Source organism: Peromyscus eremicus, chromosome 16_21 (genome assembly GCF_949786415.1).
Source record: "Peromyscus eremicus chromosome 16_21, PerEre_H2_v1, whole genome shotgun sequence".
Taxonomy (NCBI): domain Eukaryota; kingdom Metazoa; phylum Chordata; class Mammalia; order Rodentia; family Cricetidae; genus Peromyscus; species Peromyscus eremicus.
Genome location: NC_081432.1, coordinates 26,149,166 through 26,166,099, shown reverse-complemented (window position 1 = coordinate 26,166,099; position 16,934 = coordinate 26,149,166). Strand labels below are relative to the sequence as shown.

The 16,934-nt window shown below is 42.8% G+C and overlaps 1 protein-coding gene across 1 annotated transcript in view; it reads right to left on the bottom strand.

The window, feature by feature from the left end:
* Mcu (mitochondrial calcium uniporter) overlaps positions 1-16,934 on the bottom strand; it is a 169,082-nt gene that overhangs the window by 12,575 nt on the left and 139,573 nt on the right. Inside the window, exons 3-4 of the mRNA XM_059282158.1 lie at positions 4,730-4,900; positions 3,595-3,699 (exon numbers count right to left, since the gene is read on the bottom strand). Coding sequence (XP_059138141.1) covers positions 3,595-3,699; positions 4,730-4,900 — 276 coding nt within the window. The remainder of the gene's footprint in view (positions 1-3,594; positions 3,700-4,729; positions 4,901-16,934) is intronic.

Below are 16,934 nucleotides of genomic sequence, written 5' to 3'. Positions count from 1 at the left end.
ATCAGTATGTTATTTTGAAATATGTATTCATTCACTGTGAAATGGCTAAATACATATATTTATTATGTCACATACTATTTTTTTGTAATGAGAAGACAAAAATCTACTCAGTGGTATTCAACAGTACAATACATTGTTATTAGTGATGGTCTCCCCACTTGAACTTATTCAACTCCTGTTGTTTTTTTTTAAATCTTCTGACTGACAGTTCTGTAACTTTCCATTGGCTAGATTTAAATTACTTGAAAAATTCAGTTCTCCAGTTACAGGGTTGATTTACTTAAAGGCTACTACATTTGACAGGACAAAAATGTAACATTTTTAACATCGCAGAAAGATTTTTCTTTTTTGGTCCTGGGGATTGAACTCAAAGCCCTGTGCCAGAAAGTTCTATTTAACAACACAGAAGAATTTCTCCACCTACAATAAAGCACTTCATTGCAGGCCTCCACTAAAATCTGGATGTGCATGGATTTCCAGGTTCCCTAACGAGCTACCCCATGGTGCACAGCTTCAAACTTTCTGACTTTTCTCTGGTCCCCCAAGCTCCCCTTTCAGACCCCTCTTCTTCAGCTATAGCTATAATTTGTAAAAGGTCTTTCTCCTCCCATGAATATTTGTATGCATGTCTATGGGTATATTTGTGTACTCATGCATGTGCATGTGCTGGGGAGGCAGAGACAGGCAAAGACATACATGTGTGTTTGTGTGTGGATGCTGAAGGGTAATGTTGGGTGTGGTCCTCAGAACATCATCACCATCTTTGAGACACGGTCTTTCACTGGCCTATCTCTGCCTCCCCAGCACTGGGTAGACATGTGCCACCATGCTAGACTCTTTTTACATGTGTTCAGAGAACTGTGAGACAAGGTCATTACTGATTAACTCTCTTCCAGGCTCCTACCATAAATCTTTTTTTTTTTAATAATATTCATGTGGCTCTGCTTCACTGAGACATGATACAAATGATACAAATAGTTTGTATGATACTATGTCGCCATTTGCCTAAAACATGTATACATATGTGCCAATAAAGGCTATTTGGGGACTGGAGAATAGGTGATTTTTATGTAATTATTTTAGACTTTGGGAGCTGAACCTTATGAATGCATTATCTATTCTAAACAATAATAACAAACTAACATGCTACCACAATGCCTTCTAACAGCAATTAAAAAAAAAACCCAGATAATAAGTTATAAGTCTCAGAGATGTGCCATTCTAGACCTGGCTGAAAGTAAAGTTATCTTCTGGCTTATGTGCTGGTAAAGCGTTGGTGGACTTGGAGTTTATGATTTATTTGTCAAGTTGCTTTAACAAGAATGATACGGCTCTAAGGTATTGTCAAGGCACAGGTGACAATAACAACCCCAACCCTTGATCCTGAGAAGTCACTGAAGACGAAAATTTTAGCTAATGGCTTAGCAATAGTTCTTTGGGTTAAATCATGCACGGTTTACACACACACAAAATAATAATGGCAATGTTTACCAACATCTCTGAATACACCATGGGTCGCATAATAATAATGTCAGAGAGATATGCTAATATAATGAGCCATGGGAAGTCTTGTCATCCACAAACATAATTGGAGAAGGTCTTGGCTATCTGGGTCTCTAATGAGGCAGTCATTTTCACTGGTTAGTTTGCCTTTCGACCTCATTCCTCAAATCACATCACTAAGAAGAACCTGTAGATAGCTAAATGGGACCTGGCTATAGTAATGCCAATCAAAATGATTCTTCTCAGCAGGGAAAATCATATCCTCTAGTGACATGGGTACATTTTCTTCTTTTCCAAGAACAAGAGAGCGGTAACTAGTGACTTTCCAGGCCTTTGTGCTCCTTTCTGTAGTCTTGTTTCTGTTTGAGACTTCAATGACAAACAGCCACGGCCACTAAAAAGATGAGCTAGAACTGGCCACTAGCTTTCCTGTTATGACATGTCTCCTTGTTCCAACCTGGGATACAGATCCTCTTGCTTCCCTGGTTTAGGCACAAGGCTGTCGACACCTACAGCCTGCTGTCCCATGTACACATGGCACGTGGCCATCCTGGACTTGGTATGAATGAATCCTCTGTCCTTGGAGCCTGCTATGTGTGAACTCATAGTTTATACAACATTCTGAGTATTTTTAGTTCTCACAAGCCACAATACACCACCCCACTGTGCACAGGAACCACGGTTCCCATTTTGAGATCTGATCTTTTTCCATGCTAGTGATGTCTGGCAGAGAGCACCCACTGCTGCTTCCAGTCAGCCATGTGATCACGGAGATAACCAACCTATCGTGAGCTGCGTGTGCTGCCAGTGTTTCTGTTTTTGGTGTTGTGTTTTACATGTGTGCATCCAAGTATGTCTAAAAAATACCCTGTCGCGTATTGCACATGAGATTATCAGAGATTTATAACTAAGCAGGCTTTTTGTGAGATGATTTTGTTCAATCATATTTGATGTGCTTAAGTTCTGGATACACTTAAGATAAACTAAAGTAAGACATAATCTTAGCCAGGCAGTGGTGGCGCACGCCTTTAATCCCAGCACTAGGGAGGCAGAAGCAGGCAGATCTCTGAGTTTGAGGCCAGCCTGGTCTACAGAGTGAGTTCTAGGACAGCCAAGGCTGCACAGAAAAACCCTGTTTTGAAAAACCAAAAAAAGAAGCAAGCAAGCAAGAAAGAAAACGACATAATCTTTGTAAGTCGGGTGTATCAAATACAGTTTATATTTACAACTCCATTGGATTTACTAACCCCACTGGAAGCCAAGTTCCATCTGCACAAGTGACTTCAGACAGCTGAACTTAAACCACTGAAGACACAAAATGACTAATCCCTAGTACAGTGTGCAACAGATCAGAGAAACCCTTGATTTAAACATAAAAAGGTTTCCTTCCTCTTAGTTTAACATATAAGAATGTGGCCCTGCCATGTTGGATGCGTTCCTTTGGAACTGTAAGCCAGAAGAAATCATCTGCATGGAAAACCAAAGGCTGATGAGTTGGTTCAGTGGGTAAAGGTGCCTGCTGCCAAGGCTGAGACCTGAGTTCAAGTTGAGGGGCTTCATGATGGAGGGTAAGAAAGTTGTTCTCTGACCTCCACAAGTGTGCTATGGCACACACACACACATACACACACACACACACACACACACACACACACACACACACGCACAAATAATAATAAAAAAGTTTTTTTTTTTTTTGTTTGGTTTTTCGAGACAGGGTTTCTCTGTGTAGCTTTGCGCCTTTCCTGGAACTCACTTGGTAGCCCAGGCTGGCCTCGAACTCACAGAGATCCGCCTGGCTCTGCCTCCCGAGTGCTGGGATTAAATAAAAAAGTTTTTAAAGAGAGAAAGAACTGTGTCGGGAAGGAGCTTATGGTAAGGATATTCAGGTAAGTGAGATGGAATGGTAGCACATCCAGTATTGAGGTGGAAGCCTGGCTTAGTGCATAGCCAGGCTTGCCGTACAAAACGTGTGAAGACCACATGTTGTCTGGTTCTCAGGGTTACTCATGGAAAAACTAAGGTCTTTCCAAAGACCTTCCCACATTTAGAACATGTTACTAAGGTTGGTTTTTTTGTTTTGTCTTTTACCTCTCTTTGGTGGCCGTACGTGGTACGTTAAGTCGTTAATGACAAGCTTAAAGTCATCGAGGAGGAGGAGGTCTATTCCCGTGGAGGCAGCAACTCGAACGCCATCTGTGAAGATTTTAAATGAAACTAGTCACCGACCCATAATTATTTAAGAATGGTCAGAAAAAACAAAACAAAACAGCAACAACGAAACCCCCCAAATCTCAAATAGCTTTAGAGCGCTCTCTCCCACTTCTCAGCTAACCTTTGCCTCACACCCCCCAGGCCGATGCTAAACACAGATGGGCTTGTATCATGCTCTTTGTGAGGATTTAACAATCGCTTTTCCGGCAGCTGTGGGAACAAGCGAGCTAACTGCTGGTCACGGACCCACAGGGCTCAGCTGGAATCTGGAGTCACCGAGGGGAGGGGAGGACCTTTACGTTGGAAGCCGGGTGAGGAACCGACTCAGCGCTGTCCATCACATGGGACTTGGCCACCCAGCCACCGAGAAGTTGCTAATTAACTCAGTAGGGAAGGATGCGACGGGGAGCAAGTGTACCAAACGGGTCTACCAAGTACATTACTAGATGAGTCTGGAGTGTTTGGAGCACGGAGGTCAAAACTCAAAGGACAGAAGCTGGTGGCTGTCGTAGCTGGTGACTAGTAAATTGGGTCTTTACTAGTCTCTCAATCTTTCTGTAGGTTTGAGAGATTTTCTAAGTCATAGTGAGAACAATTTTTTTTTTTTTGGCACTTAAATAAACAGATGTTACATCAAATGAGAGTTTTTAGTGTCTGACTGTATATTCCCCATTTTGGTAAACATTTGAGGGCTCAGCTACCGGAAAAACAAATTCTGCACCTACGGTAACGACAAGAGGTCTCAATAACATGAAATGTGATTGCCTGCTTGTCCTTGTGGTTGCATTTGATGTGAGTTGCTTTTGAATGAGACTCCCTGTGGGCACACATCTGCTGACATCCAACAGTTATGTCCTGAGGACCACTGGGACAGAAAGGGCTCTGTCTCCCACACTTGTGAAGCTAAAACTCCCATGTTTTCTAACGTTAACAGAGCAATGTTCTTTTGGACTGGGCTGTTTGGGGTGGGGCGAGCGGAGGAGGCGAGAATTAAAAATGGAGGCGATTATACCTGGTGAATAGATGGCAACTCTGTCGATTCCCCGATCCTCCTCTTGCAATTGCCGTAAGAACACACCAACAGAGTCAGAGATAGGCTTGAGTGTGAATTGGCAGCGTTCACGCCGAGACGGTAGCCTCACGGATATCACGGGCAACCCGTTTTGATAAACCACTGTCACGTCTGAGCAAAAGGACCCACAAACAAACACATGACAGTCAGGCTTTACTGTAAGTCAAAAATCTCATCCCCATTATTCCTACCTGTGGTGGGACCACAAACAGCATGACTTAAAATGTTTTTAAAGAAAGTTTAAGAATAAGAAATTTTCGGGTTAGTCTAGGAACTGATTCATCAAACAGACCAAGGGACTATTTTTTCTGAGATGGAAAAATACACAAGGGGCTGTCTTCCGAGTGGGGGAAGGAGAGGCTTTGGTGGAATGCAACACGGGGAGCTCTGGTATGGGTGAGTCAAGTCCTGGTCCTGTCTGGCAAGGTTGTACTAAATAGTCAAAGGTGGAGATGATTGACATGGCCTGTAGGAGGTGTGTCAATCTTGGCAGCCAGAGTTTTCAGAAACTCTCCCCCAAGTCTACCAATAACTGAGGCTCTTCCTCACAATGATAAAGTGACGCTTAAGGTATAATATATCTAAACATTCACTTACACAACACGATGTGTCATGTGTTAAAACAGAAGCCAGCCCCTTTCGGGTGTGTGTGCACATCCCTCTGAGTTCAGTCAGAACTGAAAGCTCACGAGGATTTCACAAGAGAAATGTATGAAGAGGAGCACTGTTAGCCATCAACGGAGAGTCTTGTTACACAGCATGGACAGCGTTCCTTATTTTCTTTTTTCTTTCTTTGGCAATTTCAATGCACAGAGCCTTAGTAAAATGAATCCCAGAAAACCTTTTCTAAGAATAATTTTTCAGATATATTTTTAAAGCAAAGTTTTCAGCTCAAACCCTCACATTAGCAGCTAAACATTTAGAGATGATGCCAGCACGAAGGGAAAACATAGGCTTTGGAGTAAAATTTGGGATTGGATCTTGGCTCAGCATCTTTGGGAATTACATAAGGTCTATGAGCTTCACACACCCCCCAAACACACACACACACACACACACACACACGGAGAGTGGGTTCCTAGCTCTCAGAGATATTGCAGGGAAGGAATAAAACAAACCACTCAGAACACTCAACATACTGATCACTAGGTGATAATGAGCTTCCTTTGTAACTCAAAAGGCACCTTCTGTTACTCTCATAAGCGTCACACCCCTCAAAATTAGATTAGGAGGAAGAACTGTTCTGGAGATTTGGAAAGCATGGAACTTTCCAGAGTTGTCACTCACACCCAAGTTCCTTGTCTGTCTTAACAGCAAAACCCCAACAATTCTTATTTTCAATGGACATTTGATGAGTTCTGACATGTCTCAAGGTTGGGAATGTCACCGTTATTCCTTTAGACTCCCTTCCTGGACCCCTGCGAATCCCTTGGTACTTTGTGCCTGCTTTTAGAGCCTATTGTATTTGATTCTGTAGTAAATTACCGGAGCTATGACTCATAACTCTTTGTATGTGGCGTCCTTCCCTGGGCATGGTTATGAGATGCATGCATGCTATATGCAATTGTAGTTCATTCATTTGTATGACTGAGTGGTACTTTTTAAATTACATTTTTAGGTTAACATGGGTTCACCCTGATACCTTCATCCTGCCCAGCATTGCTTGGATGCATAGACCTACTGCAATTTATCTTTGCACCTGCAAATAGAAAAGCTGTTTCTAGTCTCTCAATAAAGCATCTAGGATTACTTGTTTAAAAGCCCCTGTGTGGAACATTTCTGGGGGGACAGCCAGTGTCTATCTGTGGCAGATCCAGTCACCTACAAATCAGCATTTGGGAAGCCTTTGTGCTTATACTGAGCGAAATGTACATTCTTCTCTAAATAATATACTGACCATTTACAGAGCATTCAGTACTCTAGACCACCCTTTCCTTCCTGTCCGAAGAACCCCCTTAAATATCACTGTTGCACAAATGCACTGGAAATGAGTTCTTTCCATTTTTGTATGTCTGAAAAAGTCACTGCACCTTGATTTTTGAGAGAGATATTTTTAGTATGTAAAAGAAAATCTAGTTGACAGATCCCCCCCCTCCCTTTTTGGCACTTTTTGAAGAATTAACTGAATTGTCTTGTCTTCCACAAAATAAGAAGTTTGGGCATGATGTATCTTTCTTTATTTCTCTATGTACTTTTCACACTTCCTGTTTAGCACGGGTTTCAATGGTTGGATCATGACATGCTTTGATTTCTTTTCTGATTATTCTACTTGGAAATGGCCGAGTATCTTAGATTTGTGCCTTCATAGTATCCACCAAATTTGGCAAACATGTGATCATTATTTAATCGTCTTTCTGTCTTCCACCTCTCTTCCTGAGAGTCCTAAGTCTGCTTGTGTTCAATCACACAATATTGTCTCAAAGCGTCTGAACCCATCTTCATACACTTTAGGTTCCTATCCCCTCTCAGTTTAAATGCTAGATATTTCAGGGTCAGAGATCTTTTCTTCCACAGCATCTGTCTTCTTGTTCATTCCTTCTGTGTTCTTTTTATTTTTTATTCTTGTGTATCTTGTTTTTTCCTTCTGTATTCTGTTTTTAAACTTCAGATAATAAAAAAATAATCTCCAGAAATTCATTTGAATTTTCTTATAGCTTCACTCTTCTTCATGTCACACATTTTTCCTTCCCTACCTGAACGTAACGATTATAGTTACAACAGCCATTTGAACATTCCTGGCTACTGACTTCCGCTCTGTCATTTCTGGGTCTCTACAGGCCGAGTTGGGGATGTTTTCCTGCTGCGCCATGACTAGTTAATTTTGGTCACTGGTTATATATTCTCAATTTTGTATTGATGAGCACTGTATTTTGAGTAGAGTAACATTACTTATGTAATAATTTTATTCTTTCAAGACTAACTCTTTCAAAACAGAGGTAGAAATTCCTTTATTGCGGGGCTACTTCCTAGGTGATCTTTCTGGAAGTTTCTTCTGAGTGTTTACGGGTGCAGGTGACGTCCTTTATTCTGGCTGGAAGAAGAGAAAATGACATCTGGCCTTATATGGACGCTGAGATCCATTCATTTCCTATTTCCTGGTAAAAATAATTTCTGGGGAAGTTGTTCCAGTCACTCTTGTGCATTAGACTCTGGCCAGGCTCATGGAAACCTGTGCAGATTTCAGGAGCACTCTCTTTGTAGCCCTCCTCGGGACCGTTGTCCCACAATGCCCTGGTCTGTTCTTCATTTCAGCTGGAGGACCGGGCTCTGCACAGCTCTGCCCTCAGGATCACCATCATACAATCCCAGCTGCCCAGCAAGGCTTGTTCAGCCAGGCTGGCTGGCGAGGTCCTTCCTTTCAGCTAGCAGACCTGGGCCTGGCTGTCTCTACTCTGTGGGCTACAGTCAGCAGCTGCCTCCTGCTGAGAAACTGAGAAAATGACTGTAACCATTTGTTTCCTTTAGCTGGGATCAAAGGATTATGCTGCTTGCTCTCTAGATATCTGAAAATTGTTGTCACAGAAAGGTTGTGTATGATGCAGCTGTTTATAGCAGGGCAGATGTTCCCATTGGAGTTCATGAACACAGATACATGATTTGAAATTTGACATAGGAAGTAAAAGAAATTGAGTACACACCCCAAGGGAACGGGTCAACAACTTAACATACAGCATGCATTTGCAACATCTAAATGTATTTGAAAAGGTTATCATTTTCCTTTTCAAAAGAATCTTTAACCCAGCGTTCGGAGGCTCTAATACATAAACAGGCCTGTCTCTGCTATAGATAGCAATGGTGGTATCATAGTAAACTAAGTGATTAACTTATTCATTTGGCATCCTCACTGCAATTATCTTCTTTCTGTTATGCAAAAGACCAGCTAACCACAGATCTCTAGAAGGCAGAAGGGAATTTAAATAAAAGATAGGATTCTCTCAGCATTATTCAGCTAACGCTTGGAGCATTTCATTAAAACATTAAGTGCCTAGAGGTTACTACTGTCTTTAAAACAACTGAGCCGGAGTGGACAAGGAGGAGGAAGATCCTCTTCATCTAGCTCACCGGCTTCCTTTAGAGAATATGAATACACACGGAATACATAAACCTTCATTATAATACTGCTTTCAAAAGAATCCCCCGGTCTCCCTCTTTCCCACACACTGGATTGCAATGTAAATGTTAGACTTCTCAGTTAGCATCCTAGAAGGACTAGAAATGACCAAAGTTTGTCAAGCTTAACAACAGGTCAACAAAAGGCTGGTGGAAGACAACCATTGCAACAGGGCCTTTACAAGGAGGGCCGCAGCACCCACGGATCTCCAGAAACACGCGTTTAAAGTGGCCTTTGCTTGGACTTCCATATTAGTAAAACAAGAATAAATAAGCATGTTTACCAAGAGTGTCACTTCAAAGAGACTTAGAAGTCACAGGGCTGCCACCATAAACACTTAGCGCCAGTCAGACTGTGACAAGAGCTTTAAGCATAAAACAAAATATATGGAATTCTGTAGGCTAAGAGGAGCAGCAGTACAGGAGCTCTGAACATCGGGACTGCGTAGACTGGGAGCAAAGCAACACCTGTGGGGCGGGGTGGGAGGAGTGGGGTCGGGGAGGAAGATGGGAGAAGGAAGGTCTGTGGTAACACACACACGCTTATTACTTGGTCAAATGTTTAAAACCCAAATGCTTGTAAAGCGCCCTCCCCTCCCCTCCTCTCCCTCCCACCCTCTCTTGCCGGGGTGGTGGTACAGAATCCCAGAACTTCCAAGGTGGAGGAGGGAGGGATCCGTTCACCGTCAGCAAGTTCCAGGTCAGGATGGGTTATCGGAGATCTTGACTCAAAACATTAACCAACCTATCAACCACCCACCCACCCACCACCACCAAACCATGACATAGTTTTACACGGTTTGGTTATTGTTCAAAAGGACGGGTAAAATCTTCTCTATAGATCAAATGCCACTTCATGATCAAGACTGTGTGTCTCCAGGGCTCCTGGTGGAAGGGAACAGTGGACGAGGCAGACCCTGAGACTGAACTTCATGGGACAGATGATTTCTGTGGTTTATGAGCTCTTCACACATTGTCCACTTTTGTTAACACTCCGCACCACAAAAGTGAGACACAATTATATGGTTTTACTATCAGGAAGCCAGAGAGTCATGCATTCTTCTTCAACAACCTTTTTCTTCTCCAGCTAAGAGAATTAAATTCTAACAAGATCAGATAATACTCCTGAAGTGTCACAGTTGGATCAAATGCAATCTGGTTCTCATTGTTTGACTAATTCTTTTCTTTTCTTTTTTTTTGGTTTTCTTTTTTGTTTTTTTGAGAGAGAGTTTCTCTGTGTAGCTTTTGCACCTTTCCTGGATCTCACTCTGTAGCTCAGGCTGGCCTCGAACTCACAAAGATCCACCTGGCTCTGCTTCCCAAGTGCTGGAATTAAAGGCATGTGCCACCACCGCCCGGCTGACTAATCCATTTCCTTAGCCTCTGTCCTCAGCCTTCTGAGTGCTGGGATTACAGACATGTACTATAATGTCTGACTCAACAATCATTTCTCTTAGATCACACACGGTGTTGGGCTGCTAAAACTAATGGAGATTTCAGCTCTCAACTTGCTTATTTTAGCAGCATTCAATGATGTAACCACGTCATTTGGTAAAAACATTTTTTCTTTAGCTTTGATGGCACTGCACTTCCCTGCTTTGTTTTTAATCTTTTTGTAATTTTTGTTTGCTTGTTTGTTTCATTTTTGTTTTTTGAGAGAAGGTCTTGCTACATATCCCTGGCTGGCCTGAAACTCACTCTAGACCAGACTGGCCTTGAACTCACAGAGATCTGCCTGCCTCTGCAGGTCTAGACCTAACTTTTAGTCATAGGCAGTTCTTCCTCTCTTCATTCCTCAAAAGTTTCTAAGTGATTTGCCTCAGAATCCAGGCCTCTCAACCCACATATTCTCCAGGCATCTGTCCAAATACAGCCATCACGCAAATGCTGGGTGCTGTCTCAATGAATGAGCTTTCCACGGGATGCACTGTCAACTCACAGCCCCAAACAGAATTCATTTCCTTCTAACCACTCGCTATCTCAGTTAAGACCATTGTTTAGCTTCTGTCCAAGCAAGAAAACTGCCTAGTATCTGACTGTCCCTCATGCTGGAACCTGCCACTCCCCTAATAATCAGCAACCATGGCTTTTCATTCTTTTTTAGGCTGGAGAGATGGGTCAGCAGTTAAGAGCACTGACTGCTCTTCCAGAGGACTCAGGTTCAACTCCTAGCACCCACATGGTAGCTCCCAACTGTCTCTAACTCTAGTTCCCAGAATCTGACACCCTCAGACAGACAGACATGCAAGCAAAATAATAATTTACAGAAAAAAATAAAATAAGTAATCTATGGCTTTTCATTCTATTTTAAAGACATTTCCAATCCATTCAGTTTTCTCTGCCACCACCATCCTAGGCTAGGTTACTACCATCTCTTTTTTCTATGAGTGACATAGTACTTCATTCTAGCCTTGCTCAGGTTCAATTATCCACACTGAACCAGGGCGATTTTTCTTTCTCCAAAGGAAATCACAACTCTGAGGTTGGAAGCTGGTGTTTATTATTCTCACCTGTAACACATACATATATACCTGCATGAATACAGGCAGGTCCAAATGCACACATACATGTCCATGTATAACATGCAGTAGTCTCTATATAATATGCATTATATATTATTATAGCCGGCCTCCAAGAAGTCTCATTATGACAGCTCTCTCACCTGTAGGTAGTCACACAATTGTGTACTTCTATCATTACCAAGACAGGACTTGCTTGTACAACTAGCAGTGTACAAGCAATGGTGTGCGACTTCTGAGGCTATGTCATAGGTGACTTGCGTCTGTCTTGTTCTCTTGGATACCCAGCTCTGGGGGGAGCTGGTTCCCACGAGGACAAGCCTGGAGCCCTACGGAGAAGCCTATACGAAGAAGTGGCGCCTCCCACCACCAACTTCTTCTCCCTCATTAGTGAGCAGCCTGAGAATTGGGTTCTCAGCCCAGATGAGTCTCCACATGACTGCAGCTCTAGTTGACAGGGGCTTGCAGCCTCACGGGTCTCCATCCTGCTCAACTAAACTGTTCTGAATCCGCAATTGACAGAAATACAAGAATAAAGGGTCCTTGATGATTCAAGCTCCACTACAGTAATTTGTCAGAGTTAAATACAGGTCTTGTGTGTATTTAGACTTGAAATAAATAAATGGTCCTGTTGTGTCCAACCTTTCACAACTTACTTTTATGTTCATCACTGTTTTGAGATGTATTAGGGTTGAATTCTATTTCTTGTATTATTTACACTTATAACAGAATTTCACTGTATGAATATAGTACTATTATCCACTAAAAATGCATTTTTCTCATTATAAATACAAAAGGCAGAGAGAGAGAGAGAGAGAGAGAGAGAGAGAGAGAGAGAGAGAGAGAGAGAGAGCGCGCAGCACAATCCAATGCTTCTAACTTCTGGTACCTTTTTCCTTTTGGAGTTATGTGTTTTACATCTTACTCCTTAAGCGCCTGGAACTTGCTTCTCTGATAGAGAAAGTCAGTTGTTACAGCACCATTTACTGACGTCTGCTCTCCTGCCTTCCATTCATAAAAGCAATTCTATCGCATGCCGAATTTCCATCGGCACAAGGTGTCTCTAACCTGATGCAATACTCTCCCATGCCAGCATGTCAACTGTTTGGATGATATCAATTGACATGTGCTCTAGGTAAGCCGTGCCCCCTCACTCTCCCACCCCACATCTGCCTGGTAAGCCGTGTCCCCTCGCTCTCCCACCCCACATCTGCCTGGTAAGCCGTGTCCCCTCGCTCTCCCACCCCACATCTGCCTGGTAAGCTGTGCCCCCTCACTCTCCCACCCCACATCTGTCTGAGCTGTCTGTACAGTCTTACTCACTCAGGAATTCTGAGCAAGTTCATCAGTCTCTGCTGGGTTTTGCCTAGTATTAAACCCAGTTTACAGATTCCTTGGGGAGATGAACAATTTGGGCACCACCGTCTTCACAAGCACTAATGTGCACAATTCTGCATTCATTCTGTTTTCTATGTCCTGCAGGATAGTTTACTCTTCTCAGTGGTGTCTCAGATATTTTTATTAGTTTTACATCTAAAGAAAAAATATTTTAATAGTACTACACCCATGGGCATGGTTTTTGGTCAAACTATACGTATTACACCCATGGGCATGGTTTTTGATCAAACTATATGCTAGGCTAAGCACAAAATGATCACTTTAGTAGAATGAACTAACTTTTATTTTGGCGATAACAAAAAGCCTCTTTATAAACTGTATGGAAACATTCTTGGAGTGTCTACAGTTAACACAGGTAAATAAAATGTGCTTGCTTCCAAATAAACTCAGAAGAGTCACTTATGTAAAATATTTTTTTAAAGTAGTCATAATATAGTGATGTTAAAAATGCAAATTCTGTCCCATTCTCATTCGAAAAATAATCATGTCTTAAATCGTTTTGTGTCGCCGTGACAAAATACTTGAGATTCCATTGTAAGGAAAAGAAGAGACTTGTTTAGCTCACAGCCTGTAAGCATCTGCTGAGGACATCATGTGGCTTTGTTACATGGTGGATGGCGTGACACCAGCACGTGGATTCATACAGAAGGGGTGAAGGGGTAACTCAGCTTTGTAACAGTCTGCTCTGGGGGAACCAAACAAATTCTACACTAAAAGTCCAACTCCTATAAAGCCCCACCCACTCTCGAGACCTCTAGCCTGGTTTCTTGACACATAACCCAATCTTCTGAGAAAAGTGCGATCCTGAGACCTAACCATCTCCCGAAGGCCTCACCACTGACAGGGCTGCGTCAAGGAAATGAGCCTCGACAAGAGTTCTGGTCGGGCAAGTCACACTGGACCACACCAACATACGGAAATAATTACACAGAAAATATCCCCTAGGCTACCCATAGTGGTGCATACGTGTACTTGGGAGGTAGGTGCAGGAGGATTGCTAACTCAAGGTCAGCCTAGGCTACCTAGCAAATTGAAGGTCAGCCTGAGCTAAGAAGAATATCCTGTTTTAAAACACCTAGTGTTGAGCTGACAAGATGGCCTACGGGATAAAGGCATCTGCTGCCAACCTGATGACCTGGATTGGATCCCCAGGACCCACATGACAGAAGAAAAGGATTAACTTCTGTTGACTGTCCTTTGGTCTCCACATGTGTGTCATGGCCCCTCAAATGAATACATGTAATCCCCACCAAAAAACCCACTAGGTTTGGGGGGCAGTGCAGTGGTGGAATTCTTGGCTGGCACATACAAGCTTTGGATTTGATCTCTAGCATACACACGAAGAAGAAAAGATGTCTCTTTCCACATTAATATTTGATTATGTTTGTTTGTTTATGTGTACACATCATAAGGTGTGTGTGGAGGTCAGAGGTCAACTTTCAGAAGTCAGTTCTCTTCTTCCACCATGGGAGTCTGGGGGATCAAACTCAGGTCATCAGGTTTGGTAACAAGTGCCTTTACCTGCTGAGGCATCTTGCCAGCCCTCCAGATTAATATGTGAAAATCCATATTTTACTCATATCAATAATTTGATAAACACAGTCCTTTAAGTCTCTCTTACCAGCAATATAAGTTGATTTTAATTACATCAACTAAATATTTTATGGTGTACCTGATGTGAATTATTAGACAATTGACTCTGGAACTATACAAAATATTAAGACATTGTGAGGTTTAAATTATGGAAGTGAAAAGGCATCCTTCAATATATGATGAAACAGTGGCATGGCTTCCTCCTCTCCTAATTAGAGTTCTCTTAAAATCAGTTTATGAAAATAATTAGCTCAGGATAAGTGTCAGCACACCTTTGTGCTAAGTAAAGGCCATTGTCTTAGTCACTGTTCTACTGCTGTGCAGAGACACCATGACCAAAGCAACTCTTATGAAAGAAAGCATTTAATTGGGGGCTTGCTTACAGTTTCAGAGACTTAGTTCATTATCATCACGGCAGGGAGCATGGAGGCCTGGGGACAGGCACTGGAGCAGTAGCTGAGACCTTAACATCCTGATCCACAGGCAGAGAGAGAGAGAGAAACCCGGCCTGGTCTGGGCTTTTGAAACCTCAAAGTCCACCCTGAGTAACACACTTCCTCCAACAAGGCCACGCCTCCTCCAACAAGGCCACGCCTCCCAACCCTTCTAATCCTCTCAAACAGTTCTACTTCCTGGTGACTAAGCATTAGATATACAAGCCTCTGGGGGCCATTGTTATTCAAACCACCACAGCCACCCTCTCTCCTGCTTCACTAAAGATTAAACAGGGGATTCAATTTTTTATTTTGGCTTTGTAAAAATGAAATCCTGCCAGGTGTGGTGACGAATTCCTTTTAATCCTAGCACTCGGGAGGCAGAGGCAGAGGCAGGTGGATCTCTGTGAGTTCCAGGCTAGCCTGGTCTACCTAGTGAGTTCCGGGCTAGCCTGAGCTACACACACAGTGAGAAAAGTGACAAAAAACAACAAATACCTGAGAAGAAAATGAAAGCTCATTTTCTCTATTTCCTATTTTAAAATAATGTTTTTTGATGGTGCTGTCGTGAAAGTAACCTTAAGTATACTTTGATTCTCGGCCCATTTTAATTTCTGAGGGATAGAAAGCTAAACACGCTCAAGTACAGATGACGGAACAGTGGCACAATTATGGGTACCAGAGTCTCAGATTTGGTAGTATCCAGCTCTACCAGAAGGGAACGCCACGGCTCTATGGTCAAGCTCACTGAACACAACGGACCCTGTGTTTCCTTACCTATCATTCAACTCTGCTCATGTCTGTCAAGGCTGCTGAGAAGATTCAGTGAAAATATACGGATGGCATTTCTGGTTTAGAAGCTTCTTTTGCTTTTTCCTAAAACTGGGAGTCTTAAATTATATCACACATGCCTAAGAAGATTCCCAGTCTTCCCTTTGAATGTCACAAGAACAAAAATGACTCGTTCCACCGAAGACAATGAGGAGAAAGCGTCTGGGCTCAGCACTGATGCTGAATGCACTGTGGAGTTGCCATGGGGATGGGAAATGGTAGGTCAAAGTTCCACGGTCTATTACAAAAACAACGCTCTCTTTCTTGCTGACCATGCTTCCTGGTATTTGCCCCAAATGGGTGAAGATTTATGTTTGCCCAGAAACCTGCACACGGTGTCTATAGTAACTGTCACGGTTAGGTCTGACGGCCAACTTGACCTAGCCTAGATTCACCTGGGAAACAAGTCTCAAAGAGGGCTTGTCTAGATCAGGTTGGCCTGTGGGCGTGTCTGCCAGGGGGTTTCTTAGTTGGGTTGGGTAAGGTGGGAAGACCTGATGTGAACATGATGGCACCCTCCCCAAGCTCTGGGCCCTGGAGTGTGTAAGTGTGAACAGTGAGGTCGGCTGGTACTCGAAACATACATGCATTCTCTTCTCTCTGCTCTGGGCTGTGGATGTGATGTGACTGGCTGCTTCCTCATGATGGACTATAACTGGAATTGTAAGTCAAGATTAACCCTTTCTTCCTTAAGCTGCTGTTTGTCAGGGTATTCCATCACAGCCAGAGAAACGGAAGAGAGACAGAAGCTTTGCTCATGATTACAAAAACCTTGGAAACGATTAAGATGTCTTTCAGTAGGTGGGTGGACAGATAAAATTGTAGTCCAAGCAGTAGACTTCTTACTTGTTTGGTCCTGAGAGAAAAAACAAAAACAAACCTATGGCCAGGTGTAGTGACGCATACCTCAGTCCAGACACCCAGGAGGCAGAGGCAGAAGGATCTTGAATTCAAAAACATATACAGCAAGTCCAAGGCCAACCTAGGCAAGGAAGAGAGACCAGTCTCAAAAATCTACCCCTAAAGGAGCTAGAGAGATGCATCAGAGGTGAAGAGCACTAGCTGCTTTTCCAGAGGTTCAATTCCCAGCACCCACATGGTCTGTAACTCCAATTCCAGGGGATCCATCCCTCTCTTCTGGCCTCTGTGGGAGCTAAATGCACATGGTGCACAGACATCCATGCAGGAAAAACACCCATTCACATAAAACAAAAATAAGTAGATCTTAAAAAAACCTACTCCCGCAAAGTCTTCTTTTTA